At 39.7% G+C, this 27,952-nt stretch overlaps 1 protein-coding gene across 4 annotated transcripts in view; it reads left to right on the top strand.

The window, feature by feature from the left end:
* Positions 1-242: 242 nt before the first annotated feature.
* LOC146485116 (uncharacterized) overlaps positions 243-27,952 on the top strand; it is a 37,444-nt gene continuing 9,734 nt past the window's right edge. Inside the window, exons 1-15 of one of the 4 annotated variants that reach the window (XM_085104025.1) lie at positions 5,064-5,905; positions 9,132-9,794; positions 10,053-15,020; positions 15,562-15,722; positions 15,807-16,196; positions 16,518-16,618; positions 17,281-17,382; positions 18,222-18,802; positions 19,223-19,444; positions 20,371-20,703; positions 21,516-21,770; positions 22,728-22,921; positions 23,021-23,357; positions 23,872-23,997; positions 25,068-25,190. In XM_085104025.1, coding sequence (XP_084960151.1) covers positions 5,842-5,905; positions 9,132-9,794; positions 10,053-15,020; positions 15,562-15,722; positions 15,807-16,196; positions 16,518-16,618; positions 17,281-17,382; positions 18,222-18,802; positions 19,223-19,444; positions 20,371-20,703; positions 21,516-21,770; positions 22,728-22,921; positions 23,021-23,357; positions 23,872-23,997; positions 25,068-25,190 — 8,620 coding nt within the window. In that variant the 5' untranslated portion in view covers positions 5,064-5,841. Of the gene's footprint in view, positions 516-5,050; positions 5,906-9,131; positions 15,021-15,561; positions 15,723-15,806; positions 16,197-16,517; positions 16,619-17,280; positions 17,383-18,221; positions 18,803-19,222; positions 19,445-20,370; positions 20,704-21,515; positions 21,771-22,727; positions 22,922-23,020; positions 23,358-23,871; positions 23,998-25,067; positions 25,191-27,952 lie in introns of those variants that run through there. The other 3 variants (XM_085104024.1, XM_085104023.1, XR_014863493.1) reach the window with 3 other exon arrangements.

Here is a 27,952-nt window from a genome sequence, read left to right as displayed (position 1 = left end):
TTGTTCAGAGAGCACTTGTAAAAGTCAGGGAACGAGGCAGTTGCACTGTACATTCAACTAAAAGTCGGTTGCGACTTACTGATGCTTGTGAAAACATAATAAGCCTTAGCAACAGAGTAATGCGACATTTGCATAGTAAGGGTGAAAGGCCATTTTCTCGGAAAAATGAAACGTCATAACACAATTGTCGAGTGATTAACCACAGCCCTTGAATACGTCTCTGTCAATCGCCTTGCGAGTCCAAAATAAAAATTTCTCAAATTGACTTAAACTTAAATTAAAATAGTTTTCTACCTTTACGGTCGATAGAAGGCTTCAAAACAGAAGGTTCGAGAACAGGATCGTCCATTGTTGATAGCTATCATTCAGTGAAGCAAACAAGGAAATTCATTCAAGGATTAATAATTCATGCAAAAACCGTCCGGCATATAATCTAACATCACGCCACCGTAATGCCCATAACAACATGATGCAGGCTGTTAAGGTTGTGGTTCTGCTCTGTGCTGTTTCGCAGGGTAAGTGAATGATATTTCTTCCTCTTGCATTTCTACTAGCGTAACGGCATTGCGCTCTGTCGCTGTTCCGCGGTGTTTCGTAGCGGAAACTATGTCTTCACGCATAACATATCGAACTACCTAAGGGCAAAGCCGTTTACAAGAAGGAAGGGTAACCCTGGTGAAAGGCTTAAACTTAGCCTACCTGCCGGTCTCAGGTGTCTTCTTGTTTTTCACTTTATACTGCCATGTTTAGAAGGCGGCTCGTGTTACCCGAGAGCTGGGGATACGCTACTTGCATGTTACGGTTCCAACTCATTGACAACTTTTCGGCGGTTTCCAAAGTCAAAATGTGAATTTAAAACCAACAAAGCAATCTGTGCCCTGGAACACAGAACATCAAATTCTCTGAAAAAGCATACAATTTCATTCAGTGAAGACAAGGGCTCAACACACTAAAAATAAAGAAGAAATGTTGACGTTGGTATCTTCAATGCTGAATTTAGAAGAGATTTAATAATATCTAAATGCAAAGAATAACCTACGTAATTAGTAATGGACGAGGCGTTAAACCGTAAATCAATTATTTAGAGATTTTTAAATTCACGGCCTAGTTTTACCTATTAAAAAATGCCGCGGTAACGCGAAGATTTTTCTTAGAAAATGTCGAGGTCCAAAGCAAACAAAATTGTTTAGACAAAGCTACAAACATGCGGTAGGCTGAAAAGAGCTGAGTACCACTATACCGCGTTACGCACCTTCAAATAAGGCAAACTTAACCATATCCATCGCTTACAGAAACAACTTACCTTACATATTATTTTGAAGTATATTAAGGTTTTCTCCGAGAAACCCGACAATTTCAGACAGTTTGTCGTTAGTTTTGAAGCTGAACGGACGACTAAATTTCAACCGTTAAATAATGGATTTTCAGCTGTTGTTTCGTTTTCATTTCTTGGAACGAGGTGTTTTACAAAGAAAAAGTTTGATTACTGAATAAGTTCTAGGCAGTTATTGCACAAAGGCATTCATTTGCGAAAGTTACTTATCGCCGTTACACGAAAATATTTGAAACGGAGAACTATGTACAGCTACGGTCATCCTGGATCATTCAAACCCGCTGTCATAACGAACAAAGAAGCACAATGTGGTTTCCGGTACATGAAAAACGACACTAGATCTTCAGATACCGCTGGCTTTCACAAGAAAACAAGTCAAAAATTTCTGCCTTGTTAGCCTGTTGTGTTGGTCAAATGTAAGGGCCAGAGTGAAAAATTGACTCCTTACTTAAAAAAAAAAAAAAAAAAGAAAGAAAAGATATTTTAGTTGATGCAATTAAAAATTTACATCAGTATTGACAGTTTTTGATGCATTTCTAGCCATTTCAGAAGACTTGAGTTCAAAATTTCCCGGGGAAGCATCCTCCCGGACCCCCTCACGCTACTCCGCCTCATGCGATTACATATACAAAGTTAAATTATTACGTCTGGGACGAGGAGATAAGAAGCTCAAATTTTTTGGCCTAAATTAAAGGCTAAATATATCTCAAACTTTTTGAGACTAGTATTTTTAATAAGAGTAATACTTTACAGCCCTCTGCTATGGTTTTTAACCGTTGATCAACATCAGCATAACAAAACGTTTGAAAAGCTTATAACTCGCAAACAGGGGACAGCCATTTGTGTTTCAGGATGTTAGTGACCATTGACTGTCGGATCTTTGTACATACCAATACGAAAGATTCGTGTGGTTCTATACAAAAGCCTGTAAACATTTCAGATTCTTTACCATAAAATATAATTAAAGAGTATCCATAACGCCTAAATTCCCAGATTTTCCTTATTTTAAGGTACTCTTTGTAGTTTTTCTGGCAAAGCCGCACTTAAACGAATTAAAACCTACAAAAAACGTTGGTTTCTATACCTTATTCTCATTCAACATACATTACTTGCAACCGAAGAATAAATACATACAATTTAACACCTGTTCTTTAAACTCTGTCTTTGAATAATCAACTCCTCATACGTTTTTTTCTTGACAATGCTCAAGCCAATTGATAAGCTTTGTCAACCTTGCAGAATGATAATAAACAAATTGACGGCAGTTTTCTATGGTCTATACTCTTTTAGTATAAATCAACTAGCTTTCTATCACGAATGCTGTTCTCTTATTGGCTACGCAACTCACTAGCTATTCTGTCGTAGATAATGAGTAGAGTGAGTAGCGCGTGGCGTGACTTATTTATATCATTCAATAAAAACGTGAACCTTTCTTGTTGTTAAGTTTTGAACGACTAGTACATTTATACTATTATTCGCTCTCGATTTCTATGCCTGATGGTTGATTTGGACTTCGCCCTCATCAACCATCACGCGATAGAAATTTCGAGCTCATAATCTAATTGTTAAATGGTCCATAAAATGACGTTATAAAATGTGGCTCGTGCGGTGGTTTCACTGCTAAGTTTTCTACATTTCATGGCGTCATTTTATGGTCTATAAGAGTATCGAACATAGAAGCCTGCCGTCGATTTGTTTTTACAATAACATGGAAAAGTACGAGTGAAATTGGTTTTATTTTCCGTCAAGAAAACGCATGCGTTACATTTGACGTCATTAAAAAAATTGCGTTTACTTCCCGAGGCAAAGATATTAGCTCATGTACTGTAATAATAAACGTTATGCATTATGAAAATAGCACTGCAGTTGTGTGTATGGTTTTAAATTTGTAAATGAGGCTGAAGGTCTGACTCTAAAACACTGAAAATTGGTTCTTTAATTTTCACAAATCCACAGTTAATGTTTCGTTTGGTAAAAAAAAAAAAGAGAATGTGCCTTGGTTATTGGTCACGCCTATTAACAAATTGCAATTATTGGCAAAGAGATAAAGTAAAAACAAGCCAACATATACCATACTTAGCAAACAAAAACGATTTAAACGGTCGTAAACTTACGAATCACAAGAAACCATGATACGTGTCTGAACAATTATTTGCTTTTTGGACGGCAGTGAACAAGCGACGTTTTTTGTTTTTGCCGTAACACTGCAACTCATTTTATTCCTTTTGACACCTTTTAACCAATAAAACGGACAAGAAGTAGACAAGTCCACGTACCCACAGATCATGAAACTGCAGAACAACACAAAGTTTATGCATCTAATCTGATATCTAATCATCAATCTTGAAATCCACTTGTAGTAATGATAAATTCACGAATTGAATACCTCTTCTAGCCACACCTAGAAGTGGAATTTTCCTCTTCCCGCTGTTTCATGCTGTCACACAAGGGGGCTTAAACACGATACTTTTAGGACTCAATAAGGAAAAAATAATGAAAACCAATATGCATGTTTTAACTGATGAAAAGTTATTTTTGAAACTAATATTCCAGACATGGAAAATAATATCCATTACTTCAAACCACCGAACTGCAGAGCCTACCAAAATTGATAGTCACGATTGCGTCATCGCGATAAGTCGTTAAACTTTCACCAGTGACATATTCTTTCATGAAAAACGTATTTCTAGTCATGAAATTTTCCTTCATCGGCTGAGACTCAGTATTCTGTAGTCAGCAATAACTTCAGGGAGAAAAACGGGCTTGATTCAAATATGAGCATAACCACGAACATTTACGTTTCCCTAATTGAACTAGTGTTTCTGTCTGCTATAGCGCAGTACACTGTGATTAATTCCTTGAGGAAACCAGATAGGAACATGCAATGCGTTTGTTTGTTCTTTCTTTAATGTTCATGTTTATGCATATCTTTTACTTTACTGTTGGTTTTCCATAAGGGCCTTATGTTATGCTTTCACCTGTGTTTGCATCGCTAATGCCGCAAAGAAATAGAAATTCTTAAACAAGATAATAATGTAGTTTTCTCATAATCCATCCATAATTTAAATCGAGTATTTGATATGATGTTCATACACTTAGGATCCTACAAGGAGAATCTGCTAGGGGTTACTGACTAATTAAATAGCAGATGGACATGTTGAAGCAAACAGCAAAAACGTTTAAACTAGTCTCCACAAGGCATTCACAACTAAATGATATTGTTATTTATAGCGTCAATTAAAGGAACCATAGTTTCGAGAAGTCTCCAGGCTTGGGTAGCTACTATTCATCTCTCTCTAAATACCAGAAGCCAGACGTTTGAAAGCGATTTTGCAAAATTCAAGCACTGAGTATATTTAGAAACACCAATACAATTCGACAAGAATCATCATTGTGAATGCCAGGCGATGCATGTTATTGTGGTTACGGAGTATTTGTATGGCAAGAGTGAAAGGTCATTTTCTTGGAAACAAAAACAATTGCAAAGTGCGTCATTTAGGTGAATAGCTGTCACAGTCAGTCCTTTACTAATATTAACGAGTCTCTCGCTATCTTTTTCTTGCAAACATTCTCAAAAACAATTGTAAATTGCGTCACTGAAATTTTGCGCGCCATTCAGTCGTTCAGATAGCTTAGATAACCACTATCAATCAATTCAAGCGTCCATAATAACAACATTATCAAGTTACTTAAATTAAAATTAGCATAGTTTTCTACGATTGTAGTCAGATAGGAGGTTTTAAAATTAATTTCTTTAATCGGATGTTTGGCTATCTTCAGGACAGACGAACTGCAACCCAACTGTTTCCAATTTTTACCGGCATATAAGTCAATAAAAACGTCAGTTTCAACCGATGTCAACTTTCTCCAACTTGCCAAAGCTTTGGCAGGGTACTATACAAGCGTCTGCTCCTAAATTGCCGCAGGTTCTTTTTTTATGGCTGCTTATTAAATTGGCTCGGGCACTGTCTAATGGGTCGTAGGAGAACGTTAGTGTGAAGCCATGCGGATAACACAACACGTTATAGTTTTGGATGTCCAGAACCTTTAAAAGACGTTTAAAGTTTCAAGGATGTTTGTTTGCCAAGTTACTGAATTGAAGGACCTCTAAAGGGGCGAACAAATCAACAATTCTATAAACAAAGAGAACAATCCTCGGAATAAGATGTGCTGTTTCTTTTAAAGCACTTGTAGGACCAATTGTTAAATATAGCTCTCCAGCCTGGTGCATGGCCGTATCGCGCCAAAGACACTCATGTTATTGAGAGCATCCAAAGACGAGCGGCTCAATACACCAACCGAATGGGAAATGTAACTTGTTATAAGAAGATCGTTGCAAATTATTATACTAGCCATATGCCATGTGCTGTATTGTATGACTTTTTGTTTTGTTAAACCAAGCTGTCAATCAGTCAAGCAAATAAGGAAGTTCATGCAAAGGTTAATACGTTACTAATTTATGCCAGAGTGATCCATCTTATGAAGCGGGCTAACAACACGCCATACCAATGGCCCATAACGACATGATGCAGGCTGTTAGGGTTGTACCGCTGCTCTATGCTGTTTTGCAAAGTAAGTTGTATCCATTTTTCATTTATTTATAATTCCTAAAAGGGCTAGCGTTGAAACAGCTGTGCTGACTGCACAGCGCGGAATCGTTGTTTCGAGGTAGTTTTAACATGTGACTTCACGCATTACTCTCAATGCAGCTTCCCACAACTTAACTCAACTCCCGTTTTTATCCGTAATGGATGTCTTTTCACGTTTGCAAAAGCAATACTCTGAACACTGGGAATTATTTTCAGTACTTCTTATTTTACTTAAAAAAGAGAATTAGCTGGCCTTGCATATTAACACTGGGAAAAGGAAAACGTTATTTCAAATCTGTTTAACAAAACAATGTTAAGCAAAATATTATTTTCGACACTGGGCTTGAAAAGAAAAGCATTACTCCCTCTATATAACGAACAGAGACGTAATCGATTCGTCCCTAACAAAAATGGATTCGTTAATGAATTAAGAACAGATTTAAATAATTTCTGAGTGCAGGGAGTAGCTGAACTAATTTAGACATGATGTCAGACCATAAATAACATTTTTTCCAATACAGATAACTACAGTGCGCTTTACTCATCAACGAATGTCCCAGATAAATTGAATACATCATACATTTCTTGGCATGAAGAACATTTTCTAGACAACTTCAAAGCATGCAGAGCATTTTATAGCGCCTTAAGAAGGCATCTTTACAAAAAGAAAACCATGAGCAAAAATTTCATTTTTGGGAAATTTCAAGAGACAACCAAACTCAAAGGAAAGTTCTGTTTAATACATTGGATTTAAAATGTTACCATAAGATTTTTCACAGAGTAAAAATCTAGAACCACCCTGCACAGCACGATAATAGTGCAATAGGAAGGTACCGCTTAATAACTTTAATTTGAGTCGTCACACTGAAAGATTTCACGCATGCACAGACTCAAAACTGAGAAACTTTTCGTAAGGTGTGATCATGTCATAGATGGAAACAAAACTCTCACAGTTTATGTTTCGTTGGCCTGATTCGTTCTAAGACTAGTATTTTTAAAAGTCCTCTAGAATCTTCTGTAATTTTCACTCGATATGATTGAAGAAACCGTTTGAATAACTTATCACAATTCTCGGAAACAAGCGAGTGACGTCATAGTGAGTTTGACAGCAGGGGACGAGCTTTATGACAGTCGTATTTCTGTATTTCCCAGTTCATATACTTAGATGAAAAGATGGCTTATGTGACGTTCACATCCAGACATTTTGCTAATTATTTCTGGGTGGCTTCTGTGAGAGCCGAAATATAAAGTTAATGAAATCTGGAAGTGACTTAACTCTTTGCTTTCTAGAAAGTTCCTTGGCCTAATTGCCAAATCTATTTGTTTTCAACTCCCTTTATCCATGAACACAATCGTATTGCAGACTGAGTCAAATAGAATGGAATAAAAAGAAGGACAGAAATGCACAAAGGTTACTGGAAGAACCCTTGACGGTTTTGAGAGTTCTGCTGTGTATACTTGATTTTGCTCGAAACCTTCATTGAACCACTTCAATTACAGTTATTTTACATTTTTATGACCCGGAGCTTAAGAAATGATAAACTGTTTATATTAGCTTAGAGGCATAATTCTTTCAGTAATATTTTAATTTCATGCAATATTCTACTAAGATAAATGGCAGCTTTTAAACTTTATCCCAAAGTTATGCCGTAAGACCTGTTACTATAACAACAAAAGTTCGTAACAATGGCAATTTTATTGCATGTACGCCATTAACTCTAAATAACTGATTCTATAAGATTCGACGTATAATCCTTGACATTGTAAGTACCATTTAGACCAACATGGACAAAATTTTCATTTTCCTGTGGAGATTTGTTGTTGTGGACCATGACATATTACTTGATAAACTTAACCATTACGGTTTCCACGGAATGATAAATGGTTTTCAAACCTTTTGTGGTGTCCCCAAGGGTCTGTGTTAGGCCCACTTCTTTCTCTTTTATATATCAATGATATGAGAAGTAGTTATGAGGAGCTAACTTTCTACCTTTTTGTTGATGACACTCATATTCTTTATGCAGACAAAAACCTAAATGCTTTAAAACAAACCGCAAACTCTGAATTACATAAACTACTTGACTGGCTAGCGTCAAATAAATTGACCCTTACCATAAAAACAAATCCAGGCTTGTAATATTCCGTCCCTATCAGAAGAATCAGCCTGAAATATTTATATTTGATAGTGATAACTTGGAAACATGTTGATTACATTACAGTTCGATAAAACAGCTGGGCTAATCGCAAGACTGTAACAATAATTATCTTTACTAACCCTCTTGAATTTTCAAGTCTAGAATGTTAGAGGTAGCGGATCATGTATTATAGGAATGAATACTAGAGAAAAAGGAAAATAGCTTTAAAATGTTTAAAGGAGTGGGCCATTCTTGAGGTCATACATTAGAGCGGGAAGAGATTCATAGTATAAGAAACTCACAGGTGGAACATTAGCCTTAAGAAATAATGGTATGGCGTAATCATTTCGGCCTGCGAAATACACAGAAAGAAGACTTTTTTCAATTGCATTTACTGGCCTATCCCCAAATGGTAAGTCCATAGGTTGCATAGGAATCAATTAAAGACCTGTAGATGTTCTTCTTTCTCTCGCTTATATCACGCTCGTCTTTATTTAGCTTCTCCTCTTTTTAATAAATTCATTAGTTTATTTATTTATTTAATTATTTATTGATTGATTGATTGATTGATTGATTGATTTATTTATTTATTTATTTGTTAGTTTGTTTAGTTGGCTAATTTTTTTACCAACTGACCGGCCTATACTAGCAAGTGCTATTTGTGTGTCAGCCCATTATCTTTTTTGTAAATCATATTTTTTGAATAAAAGTTCAATAAAAGTTTTACAAGACTATGGAGACATTCTTCAACGTTCCAATGCTATCTCACAACCTAAGTTTAAGCCCTGTAACTTGTTCGTCCTCGTGGCAGAAAGGCAACTAACGAATTTACCAGAACTATCAAGCTACAGTTCCATTTAAAGTTTTACTGCATTTTGTTGACTCCTGTCCAAAAACTACTTTAAGAAGAAAACGTTGTTTTAAGATAATGACATAAGTCCGCCCTCCCACTCTAATGAGCCTTCCCGTTAATTAGGCCTATAATGAAAAGAGCACCCCTCCCTCCGCGGACTTAATAGAGCTTTTACTTTTTTATTTATTTATTTATTATTTATCAAAATGTTGTCATTCCAGTTTTTCTGCCATTAGGCCAGAGCAGCGCCTCTGTGGGTACCTCCACGCAAATCAGCTACAGTACTTCAGCGTCTCCAAGTGTTAATCCAAGCATTTCGATATCTCTAAGCACAAAAGCTTTACTTTCCACAAGTATGTCTCCAACTATCTCCACTTCACCCAGTAAGAGAGCTTCAGTTTCCACCAGCAGCTCCGAAAGTACCTACAGGTCCTCCAGCACCAGTGACTCATTTTCTACAAGCGCGTCTCCAAGTATCCCTTCGTCTACTGGTTCAGTTTCCACAAGTGTGTCATCAAGCATCTCCACTTCCTTTAGCACCAGCACTTCAGTTTCCTCAAGTCTGTCGCCAACTATTTCCATTTCCCTCAGTAGAAGCGCTTCAGTTTCTACAATTTTCTCCCCAACTATCTCGACAACCCTCAGTAAGTGTGCATCAGTTTCCACAAGTACATCTACATGCGTTTGTCCAATCATCTCCATCACAACCAGCTGTGCTTCAGTTTCAACGAGTGTTTCTTCAAGTATCTCCGGGTTCTACAGTACCAGTGCTTCCGTTTCCAAAAGTGTGTCACCGGGTGTCTCCACTTCCCTCAGCAACAGCGCTTCAGTTTCCCCAAGTATGTCACCAAGTGTCTCCACATCCCTCAGCACCATTGCTTTAAGTGTTTCCCCAAGTGTCTCCACGTCCCTGGGATCCAGTGCTTCAGTTACCACAAGTGTTTCTACAAGCGTCTCCGAGTCCCTCAGCACTAGTGCTTCAGTTTCCACAAGGGTGTCACCGAGTGTGTCCAGGTCCCTCATCACCAGTGCTTCGGTTACTAACGGTGGGTCTTCAAGCGTTTCCACGTCCCTTAGACGTGCATCAGTTTTCACAAGTGTTTCTTCAAGTACCTCTACGTTCATCATCACTAATGCCCCAGTTTCTACAAGTGTTTCCTCAAGTATTTCCACGTCCCTCACCACAAGTGCCTCCGTTTCCACGAGTGTTTCACAAAGCATCTCAACGTCCCTCAGCGAGAGTGCTTCCGTTTCCATAAGTATTTCACCAACTATGTCCACCAGTGTTTCGGTTACCAACGGTGGGTCTTCAAGCGCATCAGTTTTCACAAGTGTTTCTTCAAGTAACTCTACGTCCATCATCATTAATGCCTCAGTTTCTACAAGTGTTTCTTCAAGTATTTCCACGTCCCTCACCACAAGTCCCTCCGTTTCCACGAGTGTTTCACAAAGCATCTCAACGTCCCTCAGCAAGTGTGATTCAGATTCCACTAGTACTTCTCAATGCGTGTGTCCTAGTATCTCCACATACCTCAGCTGCAGTGGTTCACTCTCAACAAGCATGTCTTCAAGTATCTCCACATCCCTCAGTACAAGCACTTCACGGTTAACAAGTGTGTCCTCCAATATCTCCACCACCCTCAGCACAAGCGCTTCAGTTTCCACAACGGTGTCCCCAGGTATCTCCACTTATATGAGTGTTAGTGATTTAGTATCGACAAGTGTTTCTCCAAGTATCTCCGCGTCCTTCAGCACCAGCGCGTCTCTTTCCACAAGTGTTTCTTCAAGTGTCTCCAAGTCCTTCAGCAAAAGCGCTTCTCTTTCGACAAGTGTATCTCCAAGTACCTCCGCGTCCTTCAGTACCATCGCTTCTCTTTCAACAAGTGTTTCTCCAAGTACTTCCGAGTCCTTCCGCACAAGCGCTTCTCTTCCAACAAGTATTTCTCCAAGTATCTCCGCGTCCTTCACCACAAGCGATTCTCTTTCAACAAGTGTTTCTCCAAGTACCTCCGCATCCTTCAGCACAAGCGCTTCTCTTTCAACAGGTGTTTCTCCAAGTATCTCCACGTCCTTCACCACAAGCGCCTCTCTTTCAACAAGTGTTTCTCCAAGTATCTCCGCGTCCTTCACCACAAGCGCTTCTCTTTCAACAAGTGTTTATCCAAGTACCTCCGCGTCCTACAGCACCAGCGCCTCTCTTTCCACAAGCGTTTCTCCAAGTATCTCCGCGTCCTTCAGTACAAGCGATTCTCTTTCCACAAGTGTTTCTCCAAGTACCTCCGCGTCCTTCAGTACAAGCGATTCTATTTTCACAAGTGTTTCTCCAAGTACCTCCGCGTCCTTCAGCACAAGCGATTCTCTTTCCACAAGTGTTTCTCCAAGTACCTCCGCGTCCTTCAGTACAAGCGATTTTCTTTCCACAAGTGTTTCTCCAAGTACCTCCGCGTCCTTCAGTACAAGCGATTCTCTTTCCATAAGTGTTTCTCCAAGTACCTCCGCGTCCTTCAGTACAAGCGATTCTCTTTCCATAAGTGTTTCTCCAAGTACCTCCGCGTCCTTCAGTACAAGCGATTCTCTTTCAACAAGTGTTTCTCCAAGTGTCTCCGCGTCCTTCAGTACAAGCGATTTTCTTTCCACAGGTGTTTCTCCAAGTACCTCCGCGTCCTTCAGTACAAGCGATTCTCTTTCCACAAGTGTTTCTCCAAGTACCTCCGCGTCCTTCAGTACAAGCGATTCGCTTTCAACAAGTGTTTCTCCAAGTACCTCCGCGTCCTTCAGTACAAGCGCATCTTTTTCAACAAGTGTTTCTCCAAGTATCTCTGCTTCCTACAGTACAAACGATTCTCTTTTCACAAGTGTTTCTCCAAGTACCTCCGCGTCCTTCAGTACAAGCAATTCTCTTTCCACTAGTGTTTCTCTAAGTACCTCCGCGTCCATCAGCACAAGCGATTCGCTTTCAACAAGTGTTTCTCCAAGTACCTCCGCGTCCTTCAGCACAAGCGATTCTCTTTCCACAAGTGTTTCTCCAAGTACCTCCGCGTCCTTCAGCACAAGCGATTCGCTTTCAACAAGTGTTTCTCCAAGTATCTCCGCGTCCTTCAGCAAAAGCGATTCTCTTTCATCAAGTGTTTCTCCAAGTATATCTGCGTCCTTCAGCACTAGCGATTCTCTTTCAACAAGTGTTTCTCCAAGTATCTCCGCGTCCTTCAGCAAAAGCGATTCTCTTTCAACAAGTGTTTCTCCAAGTATCTCCGCGTCCTTCAGCACAAGCGATTCTCTTCCAACAAGTGTTTCTCCAAGTATCTCCACGTCCTTCAGCACAAGCGATTGTCTTTCAACAAGTGTTTCTCCAAGTATCTCAACGTCTTTCAGCACAAGCGATTCTCTTTCAACAAGTGTTTCTCCAAGTAACTCCGCGTCCTTCAGCACAAGCGATTCTCTTTCATCAAATGTTTCTCCAAGTATCTCCGCGTCCTTCAGCACAAGCAGTTCTCTTTCAACAAGTGTTTCTCCAAGTATCTCCGCGTCCTTCAGCATAAGCGATTCTCTTTCAACAAGTGTTTCTTCAAGTATCCCCGCGTCCTTTAGCACAAGCGATTTTCTTCCAACAAGTGTTTCTCCAAGTATCTCCACATCCTTCAGCACAAGCGATTTTCTTTCAACAAGTGTTTCTCCAAGTATCTCCGCGTCCTTTAGCACAAGCGATTTTCTTCCAACAAGTGTTTCTCCAAGTATCTCCACATCCTTCAGCACAAGCGATTCTCTTTCAACAAGTGTTTCTCCAAGTATCTCCACGTCCTTCAGCACAAGCGATTCTCTTTCAACAAGTGTTTCTCCAAGTACCTCTGCGTCCTTGAGCACAAGCGATTCTCTTTCAACAAGCGTTTCTCCAAAAACCTCCGTGTCCTTCACTACTAGTGCTTCTCTTTCAACAAGCGTTTCTCAAAGTATCTCTGCGTCCTTCAGCACAAGCGATTCTCTTTTAACAAGTGTTTCTCCAAGTACCTCAGCGTCCTTCAGCACAAGCGATTCTCTTTCAACAAGTGTTTCTCCAAGTAACTCCGCGTCCTTCAGCACAAGCGATTCTCTTTCAACAAGTGTTTCTCCAAGTATCTCCGCGTCCTTCAGCACAAGCGATTCTCTTTCAACAAGCGTTTCTCCAAAAACCTCCGTGTCCTTCACTACTAGTGCTTCTCTTTCAACAAGCGTTTCTCCAGGTATCTCTGCGTCCATCAGCACAAGCGATTCTCTTTCAACAAGGGTTTCTCCAAGTACCTCCGCGTCCTTCAGCAAAAGCGATTCTCTTTCAACAAGTGTTTCTCCGAGTATCTCGGCGTCCTTCAGCACGAACGATTCTCTTTCAACAAGTGTTTTTCCAAGTAACTCCGCGTCCTTCAGCACAAGCGATTCTCTTTCAACAAGTGTTTCTCCAAGTATCTCCGCGTCCTTCAGTACAAGCGATTCTCTTTCAACAAGTGTTTCTCCAAGTACATCTGCGTCCTTCAGTACCAGTGCTTCTCTTTCAACAAGTGTTTCTCCAAGTACATCCGCGTCCTTCAGTACTAGTGCTTCTCTTTCAACAAGTGTTTCTCCAAGTAACTCCGCGTCCTTCAGCACAAGCGATTCTCTTTCAACAAGTGTTTCTCCAAGTACCTCCACGTCCTTCAGCACCAGCGCTTCTCTTTTAACAAGTGTTTCTCCCAGGACTTCCGCGTCCTTCAGTACCAGCGCGTCTCTTTCGTCAAGTGTTTCTCCAAGTACCTCCGCGTCTTCAAATGCTTCTCCAAGTGTCTCTACGTCCTTCAGCACCAGCGCTTCTCTTTCCACAAGTGTTTCTTCAAGTATCTTCCCATCATCCAGCACCAGCGCTTCTCTTTCGTCAAGTGTTTTTTCAAGTAACTCCGGGTCTTTAAGTGTTTCTCCAAATGTCTCTACGTCCTTCAGCATCAGCGCTTCTCTTTCCGCAAGTGTTTCTTTAAGTATCTCCACGTCTTCAAGTGTTTCTCCAAGTGTCTCTACGTCCTTCAGCACCAGTGCTTCACTTTCCGCAAGTGTTTCACCAAGTGTTTCTACGTCCTTCGGCACCAGCGCGTCTCTTTCCACAAGTGTTTCTCCAAGTATCTCCCTGTCTTCCAGCACCAGCACTTCTCTTTCGTCAAGTATCTCCCCGTCTTCAAGTGTTTCTCCAAGTGGCTCTACGTCCTTCAGCACCAGTGCTTCACTTTCCGCAAGTGTTTCACCAAGTGTTTCTACGTCCTTCAGCACCAGCGTTTCTCTTTCCACAAGTGTTTCTCCAAGTATCTCCCCGTCTTCAAGTGTTTCTCCAAGTATCGCCCCGTCTTCCAGCACCAGCGCTTCTCTTTCTGCAAGTGTTTCTTCAAGTATGTCCGGGTCTTCAAGTGTTTCTCCAAGTGTCTCTACGTCCTTCAGCACCAGCGCTTCCCTCTCCGCAAGTGTTTCTCCAAGTATCTCCCCGTCTTCAAGTGTTTCTCCAAGTGTCTCTACGTCTTTCAGCACCAGCGCTTCTCTTTCCACAAGTGTTTCTTCAAGTATGTCCGGGTCTTCAAGTGTTTCTCCAAGTGTCTCTACGTCCTTCAGCACCACGGCTTCTCTTTCCACAAGTGTTTCTCCAAGTATCTCCCCGTCTTCAAGTGTATCTTCAAGTGTCTCTAGGTCCCTCAGCACCAGCGCTTCTCTTTCCACAAGTGTTTCTCCAATTATCTCCTCGTTTTCTAGCACCATCGCTTCTCTTTCAACAAGTGTTTCTTCAAGTTTCTCCGCGTCCTTCAGCACAAGCTATTCTCTTTCAACAAGTGTTTCTGGAAGTATCTCTTCGTCAGTCATGACCAGTGCAGTTTCCACAAGTTTTTTTTCAAGCATCTTCAAGTCCCTAAGCACCATTGCTTCACCTTCTCTAAGTGTTTCTTCAAGTGTCTCCACGTCCTTAAACACCAACGCTTCTCTTTCCACACGTGTATCTCCAGATATCTCCTCGTCGTTCAACACCAGTACTTTAGTTTCCACAAGTCCATCGGTTTCAGTCAGCGTTAATTTTTCCTGGTCTATCAGCCCATCCCAAAGTATCCCTCTGTCAAGAACTTCATCAATAGGTTTGTGTCTTAATTTATGCCTTTATAAGCTTTTCATTCTTTTCTTAGAGTGTCAACGCAGGACATTGGCTGTAGTAAACGATTCGTTTTTACAACTATACAATTGGTTTGACTTACTGCCATTGTCTTGAAGGAGGACTTCACTGTTGTTTTACTGGGGTCCTTGCTGCCAAAAACGTTTATGTTAAATATGATAATAAAGCGAAAGTTGTTTAACTTTGAAGCTATTTTCTAAAGTGAATAGATGGTTAATGTCAAGCTATTGTTTTTCCTTGAAACAAAATGTTTGTGACGAGTTAAATATATATGGTTGAAAGTGCTTCTTTTCTGATCCTCAAGTTAACATTTCCTTACTTTAGAGATATAAAAACCCAAAAAGGTAAAATGAGTCGGTTTAGCCGAATGTGCCATAGGCTACTACGTCACATTGAATGTTACGTAGAAACAGCAAATATTCATCCATCCATTCATTCATTCATTCATTCATTCATTCATTCATTCATTCATTCATTCATTCATTTATTTATTTATTTATTTATAGTACCTCCGTATGAGAATAACATGTATCCTTACGGATCGGAACAAGGTGATAACGAGTTTGGTCTCAACGACTCGCCATATTACTACTATGGTCACTGTCTGGAGATCAAAACAGACCGCTTTGGATTTCCATTCTTCGGAGAGAGGCATTATAAATTACATGTAAGTATTCCCCGTTATTAAACTTTTCCAAACCATTCATGTTTATACTGTTATATTAACATGTACGTTTGCTTTATTTTGAAGATCTGTCGCAATGGCAAAATCCAACTAAATTACGAATGGAGCTGGTCGTGGCCACAAAAGTTTGGTGCTTACCGGTGGTTTAGCAATATGGCGATTATCGCGCCGTTTTGGGCCAGGACGGATGAGTATCTGTCGTTTAAAGCCAAACACTCAAAAGTGTATTATCACGTGTATAAACAAATCGGAGATGGCACCGTTCAAAGCCAAGCCAGTGAAGTCCTGACCATGGCCTCGCAACATGTTCAACGCTATGACAACAGTGAAAAGTTTTCCAACTTTGAAGCCACTTGGGTTCTTGTCGTCACGTGGGTGAACCTCTGTCCCTACGTCTATTATCCATATTGGTACTACTGGTACAACTGGGATATCCCTAATTTGAACTGCCCAGGGGTGAGAGTCCTACATCACTTTGGCATAGGAAAAAAAGGAACGCATACTTGTATTCTGTAATTTGCTTGTGCAAATTGAAATTAATTAATCAATTACATTTCTTTGTCTTTCTTGTGTAATATGCAACAGTTGCAGTTGTACTAGTGATAGTCATAGTATCTGTGACACAGTTGATAAGTGCCGCAAGCGCCTAACAATTTTGCACAACTTTCCCTCTCAGAAGTTCGTTTAACTTCTTCCACTTATTGAAACTTTAGTGAAAACGTAGACATCTGCTGTTACGTTTTTGACGAAAAAAAACATGTTTTTTTCTTTTTACAGCATAATACGTTTCAAGCCGTCATCATTACAAACGGGCTCAACACATTCTTAATGTACAATTATCCTAGAGGAGGCATTGAGTGGGTCGTTCCAGTAATTCCGTGAGTTTTTTTATAACGCTTATCTAAACGGTGATTCTTGAATTCGAAAAACGTATTGTCCTTTTTTCTACTGAAGTCCAAAAAGTCATCAACTCATAGAATCCACGTTGTAAAGGGAGACAATCGCATGAAATCTAAATCCAGCCTTTCAGGAAGACACCAGTCACCCTCCTCACTCCCTGTACTACGACAATGAAAGGTGCACGGTGAATATTACGTTTAGTGATGTTGCCTTCAAGAACCCCAGCGGGAAGCTTGGCGTCATACGGCGTGGAATCACGTCACCATTTCCAATCTTTCCAGGTTCCTCAACAATCCCAGCGGCTAGATTTACAAAACATTCCTATTAGTTACTTTAATTAAAATCAGGCTTTTCTTTCCCAAAGAGAAAAAGAAGAACGCAATAGGATCTGATGGCTTGTTACTGTTTTGTTTTCGTTGTGCATCGTTTCGGAAAATAGCGTCTCCAAAACAGCCATTTTCGATCGGGTGTTTTAAACGTTTTATAGTGAACAAAAAACAAAACGCATAAAACAGGCGCACTAGACACTTAGACATTTTACGACGTTCGAAGACGGACTCAAAAAAACGTAGCCGTTGTTTCTTTCACTTTGCAACAATTGTGCTAGGAAATGCTCAATTCCGCTACTTTTTTCACACAGGCGTTACTCCTATTACTATTCCTACTGGTCTAATTCATACGGTCTTCCTGTCGGTGGATGGAATGCAGGAGATGATGAACGAAAATACTTAAACATGAAAGGGTGAGAAGAATAAATGCATTTTTTTTACCTTTGTTGTCTATTCCAAGATAAAGATTATCGACAAAAAAGTGCATGACGTTTTGACGACTCCGTGTTGTGAAATGTAGATATACAGGGTTTAAAACAAGGTATATTATATACAACCATTGAAGTGAAAAAATGTAGATGATACAATCGGTAGTTTTGTTGTATATGACACAAGTGCGGTACGCTTTTTTTATGAGAATCTCAGAGAATCCGGTTAGTAGAAGGCTTTTGAACATTATGCTACCATTTTATCGGGCATTTTAGTAAGGCAAAATTATTAAACATTTTAGCGGGGGATTTTCCCGGAAAATTAACATTTTAGAGAAAATAAAAGTTTATTTTAGATAAAATTGAAAGTAGGCGTGGATAAGAATTGCCAAGAAGCCGAGAACTAATAGTTTAATAGAGAATGGGGATAATAAGTGGTATTAGGTTTTAAGAGTCAAGGACGGTCAAGTTTGGATGAATTTCTGGATTACTCGGTTTACCCAAAAAGTCTATAAAATGCTGCGTTAATGCTCGTTATTGATTGACTGCTTGACTAACTGACTGCTTAAATGATTGATCGAGCGCTTTATTAATTGATCGATCGATCGATCGATCGATTGATCCATTGATTGATTGATTGATTGATTGATTGATTGATTGTGTATAAGGAACATTATCTAAGCATTTAAGTCACTTTTGAAGGCAGACCGGGCATTTTAGTGCGCAAGTGAAGCATTAAGCTGGAGTATTTTAGTGGGGACACAACAGTATAGTATACAGAAGCCTAGTAGGTAGATTTACTTCTTTCTCTTCCATTCTTTTAGTTCGGGTACTTTGCTTGGAATGTTGAACCTTGACGACAAGACAGGAAATACTGGCATGATGGGAAGATATTTTTGGAGGATCGAGAACAGCGATGGTGTAGGCTCCCTGGAAAAGTGCTTCGCATGGGCTTTTCTTCAAGAATTCGTGAACTTTCCTTCTCTGTATGACCAACACTTGCGATGGGATTGGCGTATGGCGTGTCCTTGTACGGAATGGCAGGCGTGGTTGGATTGGGGAAGATTCCGCTGGGACTGGTATTCTTGGCCCGATTACTGCTATGAGTCAAGACGCTCCAAGTTTATACATTATTACAGTCCTTATATAGGGCATATACACTTTACAATGACACAAACGTGTTGCTACTCCTCAGATTGGCAAACCTGGGGTGCCCTTAAGTATGGAGCGCCTGACGGGGGTCGTGTTAAAGTGGAAGCTTATTATTACCGACTGAATCACGTTCAAAAGGTTTACACAGACCTGGAAGCCTATAAACATTGCTGTGTTGACATACCTTTTTGTGATTTGTTTTATAATTATCGTCCATCTGATGACTGCAGCCTTTACACACCTCCTCGTAGGCGTAAGTTCTGGTTTTATTTGTTAACAGCCTGACTGACTAACTCATTGTCGGACCGACTGAGATGGACAGACTAACTGAGTGTTTGGATGGGTAGCTCGATGGATAGTTGAAAGTGACAGTTGATGGAAAGAAAGATCGGTCGACTTACTGCCAGAACGGTTAGCTCAATGAAGGGCTGACCGAATGAATGGCTAAGAGCGGATGATAGAAAGAAGGCTAGACTGTCTGACTGGCTAGCCAAATAATGGCTGACAAAGTGATTGTCCAGTTGACTGCCTGAATGACTGACAAACTGACAACCTGTTTTGAATTTTTTCCCTTGTCTGTTTTAACTAGCTGCAGAACAGAGGTAATCGATTTTAAACAAACAGATTTACAGAACAAGTCAGTTTTCTCTTTATTTGTTGTTTTAAAATTTAGGTTGGTTTTGGGGTGATCCTCATTTCAAAACTTTGGATGGTGGGAACTACACGTTCAATGGCCTCGGCGAGTATGTGATGATCGATGCACAAAACGGAACATTCCAGCTGCAGGCCAGGACAAGCCTTGCGCAGGGAAATTCAACAACTGCTACTATTTTTGCAGCCGGAGCCGCTAAAGAAGAAAACACGAGCACTGTTGAAGTCAGAGTAAAGAAAGGAGGTGAGGAAGGATTTGGGTGATTTTTCCAAACTTGAACTGATTGTTAGTTGTGGTGTATGATTTAGTGAAGTTACCCCATAATTGCCAGCAATACACTTGATTAGTTATTGCTATTTCTGGAAGAAACAGTAACAGCATAGAAAAAGTAGAAGCTACTAGAATGTCTAACAACGTTGTAAATCGAATGTATCAAGAATAAGAAATAATTTGATAGATTTCTTGGCAGAGGCGTACAGCATTAATCATTGCATATGTAACCGACCAACTTTTTTAAAAAAAATTAACAACACAAAGACGTTGATTGCTGAGCTAAAGCAACATAATAGACAGGTCGCGGTGCTTGTCTCGTAAGCAATAACCGTTTATTAATTGACTGAGCGCGTAAAAAAAACGCTATTTTTTCATTATGCACGTGGTGATTCTCGTGGCGAGACTTTTGTGCGGTAACGGCATCTTAGGAACTTGCACACTCGAACGATAACGCTGTCTGAGAAATGAACAATAATAGAAAAGAAAAAATGAATTCTCGCCTAACCATTTCGAAATAATAATTGTATATCGAGCTCGATCAGCTCCATTTTACTCAAACCTTCCAAATGATAACCTGACTGCTACGAGACTGGAAGTTCCATGACAAGAGATATCGTCCATTTACTTTAAACTTTTATAAATCACCCAATTTGTTGTGGACACTGCTTAATCCACCTCGAGCTTCATCTTAATCTGCAATACTGTCAATCAGAGTTTCTGAATCCAGTCTTCACCAATACGTTTGAGATAAAGCAATTAACTGGAACATTTCACAACAACAAATGAAGATACCCCCTTCCTTCCCAGTATGTTAAAATGATCTTACTTCTAGATCTTAGCGTATTTAGGCAGGGTATTATTTTAACTTCGCTGTTTGCTTCTTTTGCTTGACCTAGGTGGCATTAGCATTTTGATTGACCACGCAGTTTACAGCGGTTACAACAATCTAACAAACCAAAGTGTAAGCGTTGGAGGAAATATCTCGTTCTCGAAATCGGAGGAAAACTGTCTGGACGTTTCTTTTCCGTCAACAACATCGGTCAAATTTTGCGAGAAAAAAGAAATGCTGTCCTTTGTGGCAACTCCCGGAGATGATTATAAAAATACCACGAAAGGGCTGCTGGGAACTTGGAATGATAACCCGGATGACGACTTCACATTGCCTGACGGGACAGTGCTACCATCATCTTCAAGGTTAAGGGAGATTCACTTCGAGTTTGGTGTCAAGTGTGAGTATATTAAGGATTTCAATTATTAAAATAAGACAGGGCACTGGAAAGGATGTTTTTAAAATTTAAGTTCAATGCGCTGTTCACTTGTTCTATTCGGGGTGAATGATTGTGGATTGTGACATCCAAACTAACGATCTCATAAGCTAAATAGACTGTGGCGAGCTAAAAAATGCCAAGAATCCATTTGGGATTTTTTTATTATTTATTTACTTTGTGTGATTGTTTGTTTGTTTGTTTTGTTTTGTTTTCTTGTCGTTGTTGTTGTTGTTTTTTTCGTTTTAATGATCATGACTTCATTCCCACTTTGAACAGAAACGTAAATTACGTCCCGACCCCAGGAGACTGATAGCGTAAAAATCTTTAGCGTTAGCTTTTTTTTACCTAAATAGATGTTAGGATGGAACAACTATAGAATGTGGAGCCACTTTTAACGCAATGTTACTGTTTTGCCTTAGTGGCTTCTCGGTGAAGAAAAAAATCAATTTTCCAGCCAAAAAAAGTTAGGCTTGAAAGATTATGTCAATGGCTTTCTGACTCCTTTGCAATTCAGTAGACTTGATAGCTTACAGAACAAAGGAGGTATATATTTCAGTGGTTCTGTGGGTCCACGTCTCGTCAGTCGACATAGTGGCTTGTAGAACGAGAAAGGTAAGTATTTTGTTGGCTGGTGACCCCGTGGTTCGTCCGTCGACGCGAAGGGTGTATATTTTATTGGCTTGGCGGATCGCCAGTGCCTGAAGCGCCCCCGCGCCCACTGTTGAGGCCACTGTTATGCCGTTAGGTGAAATTCAACTATTTATTTGTTTCAGGGCAAATCATTCAATCCCAATCCTTGTTCACTTATGCTCAAAATGAAAGCGTGGCTACTTTTTCTAAGCCTGATTTTGAACCCATGTTTGCTGATAATATCACATGGCATAACGACAGTCTAAGGCGAGCTGCTGAAGCCCAGTGTGGAGATGATTATGAGTGCTTGTTTGACGTGGCATCCACAAGTGACCTTTCTGTTGGCTTGCTAACAAAAGATATCAATATTCAGTTGGTGAATGAGTCAAACGCTCTTGGTAAGTTAAGGCGAACGCTGACTTGTAAGATATGTAAAAACATCCCGCTTGTAATATTTTGATTCGCCTTTGGTGGTGCTGAGGTCATATATTGTTAAAGTATCTTGAGATGTTGGTTTCAGAAAAACTAAATCGTTCGCCTATAAGGCCCGTGTACACGTGCCATTTTTAACGCAACGTATTTCGTCGTTAAGTAGCAGTTTTAAATCGAGTGCGCAAACTAGAGGCGATTTCAGTAGGATCGAGTCGCCATGAATTCGTAGGGGTCTTGAACACGTTTGAAACTAGAGAATGGCGTATTAATCAGTGAGTGACACAGGCATACTCGGAAAAGGAAATCCGAGTGTTCCTATCAGGAGTCACACCAATGACCTTCTAATTCCTAGTTCAGATGCTCTACCACTAAGCTACAGGCGACTTGTGGGAGCTAAGGCCATGTTTGAAACTTGATACAAATTTGCAGGCTTTCTCAGAAAACGTACAGCGATGTCGCACTCAATCACACTGAAACTGCAGCTGGTTTACATGTACAATTTTAAATCTTAGACTCTGTTTTACTCGCTTTTCTCTATTTTGCACATTAAATCCCTTTTTTTCAAGGATAATTTAATAGGGTTTTTAGTCGTTTTTTTAGAAGCAGATTATCATTAAGGGCGCGCTTTTGGGATGTGCTAAAAGATGTAGTTCCTGTTAGAGTTGTGTAACCCGGGTCTAATTTATGATTCAAGCGTAATCTATAACTCATTTATTAACCGCTAAGTGTTGGGCGCGTGAAAAGGAATGGGTTCATCAATTTATCACTTGTTCTGAAATGTGAGGTGGAATGATAACGGCATGGAATATGGAACACTTAACTGTATTATCTTTACCGGATCAGTGGCCAAAAACCGAAATCGAATGGAAAATTTGGTGAATAGGTTTGTTACCCTTTTGTTTTCTTTTAATCTCATTGTACAGACAATTTTCCACCAAAGATAGTGAATGTCCCAAGTTCAATAAACGCCACTCTTCATGAAACTGTTCAGCTGAATATCACAGCAGAAGACAACGACACCATTACGTTTAGGGTGATTAACAAACCTACAGGCGCTACAACGAACCAAAGTGGAAATGTGCTTCACTTCACTTGGCCTGTTAAATCAACACGAAAGGTAGGCCACTAACAACCAAGCATTTGATAGAGATTCCAGGCATTCTAACTTCTTAAAATCAGAAGTTCCCATTGAAAGCGTTGTTGTTTTCATTTATAGTTCAATCTGTCGTTCGTTGCTACTGATGACAAAGGTGCAAGCGCAACCTGGAGACCCACGATTAACATGTGCGTCTGCGACCACGGTGGCCAGTGCGTACAACCAGAGGAAGGCGACAAAGTCAATACCGACAACAAGTTCGTTTACATGGGCTGCGCATGTCGGGGAGGTTACACTGGAAGATTCTGTGATAGTGACATTGACGCCTGCGAGATGAATGGTCAGCCGTGTTACGCAGGAGTTGATTGCACTGATCTTCCACCGCCAGCCAATTCCAGTGGGTACAAATGTGGACCCTGTCCAACCGGTTATACTGGAAATGGTGCTCAGTGTGCGGGTGGGTATAACCAGGACCGAATAAACATGAATGTATTTTCCTTCATAACCGCGACAATACCATTATATATTGGTTCGACCACGTGGACTCACACATTCGGGATGTAAGATGGGCGAGACGTTTCTGTCTCAGAGTGACAGTTAATTTCTGTTTAAGACAAATTTTCGAAGACAACTTAACTGCCAACAGTCCCTCAGCAGGTACGCTACTCCCTATAAACAGTAATTAAGAAAAACAACCCGCATTACTACTGTTATGGTAGCGTGATAAATAACGTGGAGCAGTGTGCACAATTTCCTAACAGGAGAAATTGTTGTGTTCCGTTCGACATTTTCAACTTTATAAACGTTTTGATTCGTAATAATTATTTATATTCGGGGTAATTTTTAACTGACTTTTGCAACAACCGGACCCGGAAGCTTTAATTTCAATGCCAAGAAGATAAGGAAACCCTTATTTTCTCCCCACATTATAAGTCTCAAACGTAATTGATTTACCACGTTTATTTCCTCAGACTTCGATGAATGTCAGAGTAATCAATCAAACTTCTGTGCGCAAGACTGTGTCAATACACCAGGGTCTTTCTTTTGTGATTGTCTCGACGGATACAATCTTAATGATGATGGGAAAACCTGTGATGGTAAGTCGTTTGCTATAAAGATAAGAGTCGTTGACTGGTTCCCGGACAAAGTGCATTTTGTAATGTTTAACAAACGAGCAGGAGTGTTTTATCGGGTTTAAAACTATGAGGTGCAGCCGAGTGGTTTTAGACCCGATAAAACACGTGCTGCGTGTTCTTTGAACGGCTTCAAAAACATTCCTGGAAAACACCGCATACTGTTAAAGTGCCCCTGGGACGAAAATTTCATTTTCCATCTTTTTGCATTTTCGTGTAGAATATGACCTTCTTACTCATGTTACCAAATTTCAATCCTTTACGGCGATTGGAAGTATTTGTTTTTTAAGCTTTTTATTCGAGATTTCACGACCGCCATTACTTGGCCTTGTTCCGGAAGTTAAGGCTCAAATTACAGGAAGTGACGTCATTGGCTCAACACAAAAAATTCCACATGGCTAATTTTCATATGGATTCTACTTCATAAACTGTATTCTGCTGTTGCAAACTAAATAACAGCAGAATACAGTTTATGAAGTAGAATCCATATGAAAATTAGCCATGTGGAATTTTTGGTGTTGAGCCAATGACGTCACTTCCTGTAATTTGAGCCTCAACCTCCGGAACAAGGCCAAGTAATGGCGGCCGTGAAATCTCGAATAAAAAGCTAAAAAAACAAATACTTCCAATCGCCGTAAAGGATTGAAATTTGGTAACATGAGTAAGAAGGTCATATTCTACACGAAAATGCAAAAAGATGGAAAATGAAATTTTCGTCCCAGGGGCACTTTAAGGAGATTTTTATCAGCTGATAAAACACCGCATGACAATAAGGAGGAGGTTTATCGATTTAAACCCACTGCACGTGATGTATTATCGACCATTTGATAGGTCAATGGGCTTATGAATTATTAATAAGGTTTTGAAGAATATTGCGAAGAGACCTGGGACGAGGCTGCTCCTACATCAGCCTCTATTACAAGAAAAAAAAGGTTAAAACGGATGGGACAGTTATAATATAGCTAAACATATGAATGTAATAATTATCAATGATGCATTACCTTCATAATTTTCAACCCTCCCCTTTGTTGTAGACATTAATGAATGTGAGCAACGAAATGACTGTATGCAGCAGTGTATCAATTCTCAAGGAAGCTACAACTGTTCATGTAACCAGTATTTCAAAACAGATCCCTCCGACTGGAGAAAGTGTGTAGGTAAGTGTCATTAGAAATTCACCTTCGAAGAATAACCATACGCCGAAAGTGATATACGGTATTGATGACTGAGGAAGAAATGCGATGATAATCGTATCAAGAAATGATCCATTGTACTGGTCAAATTTCTCACCACACCTGTAAACAAGAGCCTTTTGCTGTTTTGTGCGCTGAGGGAACTACCTTATTATAGGAAATTAACAATGCACGTTGACAACGCAAATAAAATTTACGGTACACTAAATTAACGCGAATTTTTCAAAAGTTAGGTTTACATACATTAAATTAACGCGAATTTTTTGATAAGCAGCTTGCTTTATTTACTGCGATTTTCATAATTCTGCAAACTTGCACTTTACATTTCTGAATGCCAAACTGCGTTTTGGCTTCCGTCAATAAAACCTTCCAATTTGGTTTTGAAGCCTAACTAGACCCTATCAATTCAAAAGACAGTGACTCTGAAGAACCAATAGAGGAGTCATGAACTAATAAGGTTTTGTAATGAAATAAAGGTGCTTTAAAACAACAATGTTGTAAAATAGGGTGCATTAAATTTACATCGAAATTAATTAAGATACATCATATTAACGCGAATTTTGTAAAATCGCTTTAATAAAGTGCATTGTTAATTTCCTATAATAAGGTATGCTGAGAATTGGCGAAGTAAGCTGGTGATTATCGGCGTGCCAAAGTAGCTGCATTGAGGGAGTAGGACGTGGAAAGTTGAATCTCCCTCGTGAATTAACAAGGCTTTGTAAACGGCGCTAACGGCATTCATTCTAAATGATTTGTATGGCCATTTTTAAAAACACCTGTTAAGGAAGGTACCTACTAATAAAGCAGTTTTTTGCGCGGTTTATGACTATGCAGGGAAAGGAGATGTTAGCAAGGGCTATTGAAATCCAAAAAGAAAATTAAGGGTAACCACGCGTTTTTTAAAGATAATTAAGAGCCGTCCTCTGTAAATATCGACTATCGTCGTTTGGACGAGAAAAAATGAAATCCCTCAAACTTTCTCAGAAGAATGGTCTACATAAGTGATTCACATAAATATAACTTTCAGCTCAGTTCGATTCGTATTTTAGCTGTAGTGCGACCATCTTGGTTTTACCGCTCTGAGAAGGCTTTCAGCGGCCATTTTAGGCCACACTTTTAAGAATTTGCCTTACAAAGAAAGCGTTACAAATCCGAACAAAATCTCATTATTCGAAACAAGCAAATGTTTGCTGTTGTGTTGAGAAGCTTTTTTGGGAATTTGATCGAAATCTGATTTTTTTACAAAATTTTTAATTTCTTCCCTAGTGAACTACTCTTCAAGTGCAAAAAAAATGGCCGAGTTTAAAGGAAAATATCGCTAAAGATACATTAGTTGGCATCCTAAAACAGCATCCCGGTTAAAGAGCAATGTCTCGTCTGTAAGAATATGCAATAAAATTTTTGGGCAGTTAAAAAGAGAAAATTATAGAAAAAGAAGTTTTAACTGTACTTTTGTCAACAAACACCGCCTTCCTAATTAGCATAACAACATGAAAATAACGATTTACTAAGAAAATAATGATAAATTCCACTTACCTCGTGAAATATCGAGAACTGGATATTTCAAAATATATCAATTTATAGTTTCAGTTGGATACAGCCACATTTTCGATGATTTGTTGTGCGAAATCACTGTAATACACCGCAGCCGTTAAACTGAGTTGAATTCTTCAAAGACCATCGGCTGAAAAAAATGCCTTCCGCCCCATAAGCTGCCGAATGCAAGGTGTCAAATATTTCTTTGTTATCCTTAATGGCCAAAACTTCTTTCAGCAACCATTTAAATCCTACTTTGAACTGGAGATTCTCGTCAAGAAATCGTTTATGTTCCGTTGACCTTCCGCCGTGATTAAACAATGAGATTGCGTTACAGAATTGCGCGCACATCCAGACGGGTTGGGGTGGGGGTGGGTAGGAAACAAAAATGGAAATGCTCCCAAATTAAAAAAATGGGCCATTCAAGATTACTGTCAAAGCTATTTTATGCATTTCGGGTACTAAATAGGAAACTGCTGTCCCAGAATAATGTGGAATATAATAAGCCCTTGTGCTCTATTTCTTTGGTTGGGGCGTGGGAGAGGGGGGGGGGGGGGGGGTTGTCAAGTAAAACACTAATTTACAGCATCAGTTGATTGTTGCTCTTCTGTTTAGGGTTCATACATGTTCACAACTGTCCTAAGCTCACTGACAGCTATATATTTGTAATATTAGGTAACAGTGAAAAAGTTATAATCACCGGCGCGTAAAATTAATATGAGGATTTGTATGGGAATACATGCAAATTAACTGCTTACATAGAATTCCAATAAAAAGCGACTTAGTTACTTACTTTTTTTTTTCTTTTTTTGTGTGTGTATTACACTTGCCTGTTTGTGTTTTGGAACGTTGTCATAGCGTTTACCATTACGAGGACTTGGAGCCAGAAAAACTACTAAATCTGAACATCGTTGGAAATGCTATCAAATGTTACGAAGGGCAACCGACAGACAAATAGGGCACAACAGCTAATAGGAAGTGGCATTTATTGAGAGTGGCAAAGGGTTTTTTTTTTTTTTGCGACGCGTGATGGCCCATAAAAAAAAGCAGCGTGACGGGTGATGGAAATAGTCTGAAATGTCCGCCGTTTTAGGGTTAGGGGGAGGAGACGGCTGACATTTCAGACTAGTGATGGAACCCGTAAGTGAATACATTAGTACAAATTTTTTGTAAACACTGTATGGGCGTCA

The sequence above is a fragment of the Pavona decussata genome, unplaced genomic scaffold (assembly GCF_977016875.1).
Source record: "Pavona decussata unplaced genomic scaffold, jaPavDecu1.1 SCAFFOLD_28, whole genome shotgun sequence".
Classification (NCBI taxonomy): domain Eukaryota; kingdom Metazoa; phylum Cnidaria; class Anthozoa; order Scleractinia; family Agariciidae; genus Pavona; species Pavona decussata.
The sequence above is the reverse complement of the archived record's forward strand: the minus strand, read 5'-3'. Positions and strand labels throughout refer to the sequence as shown.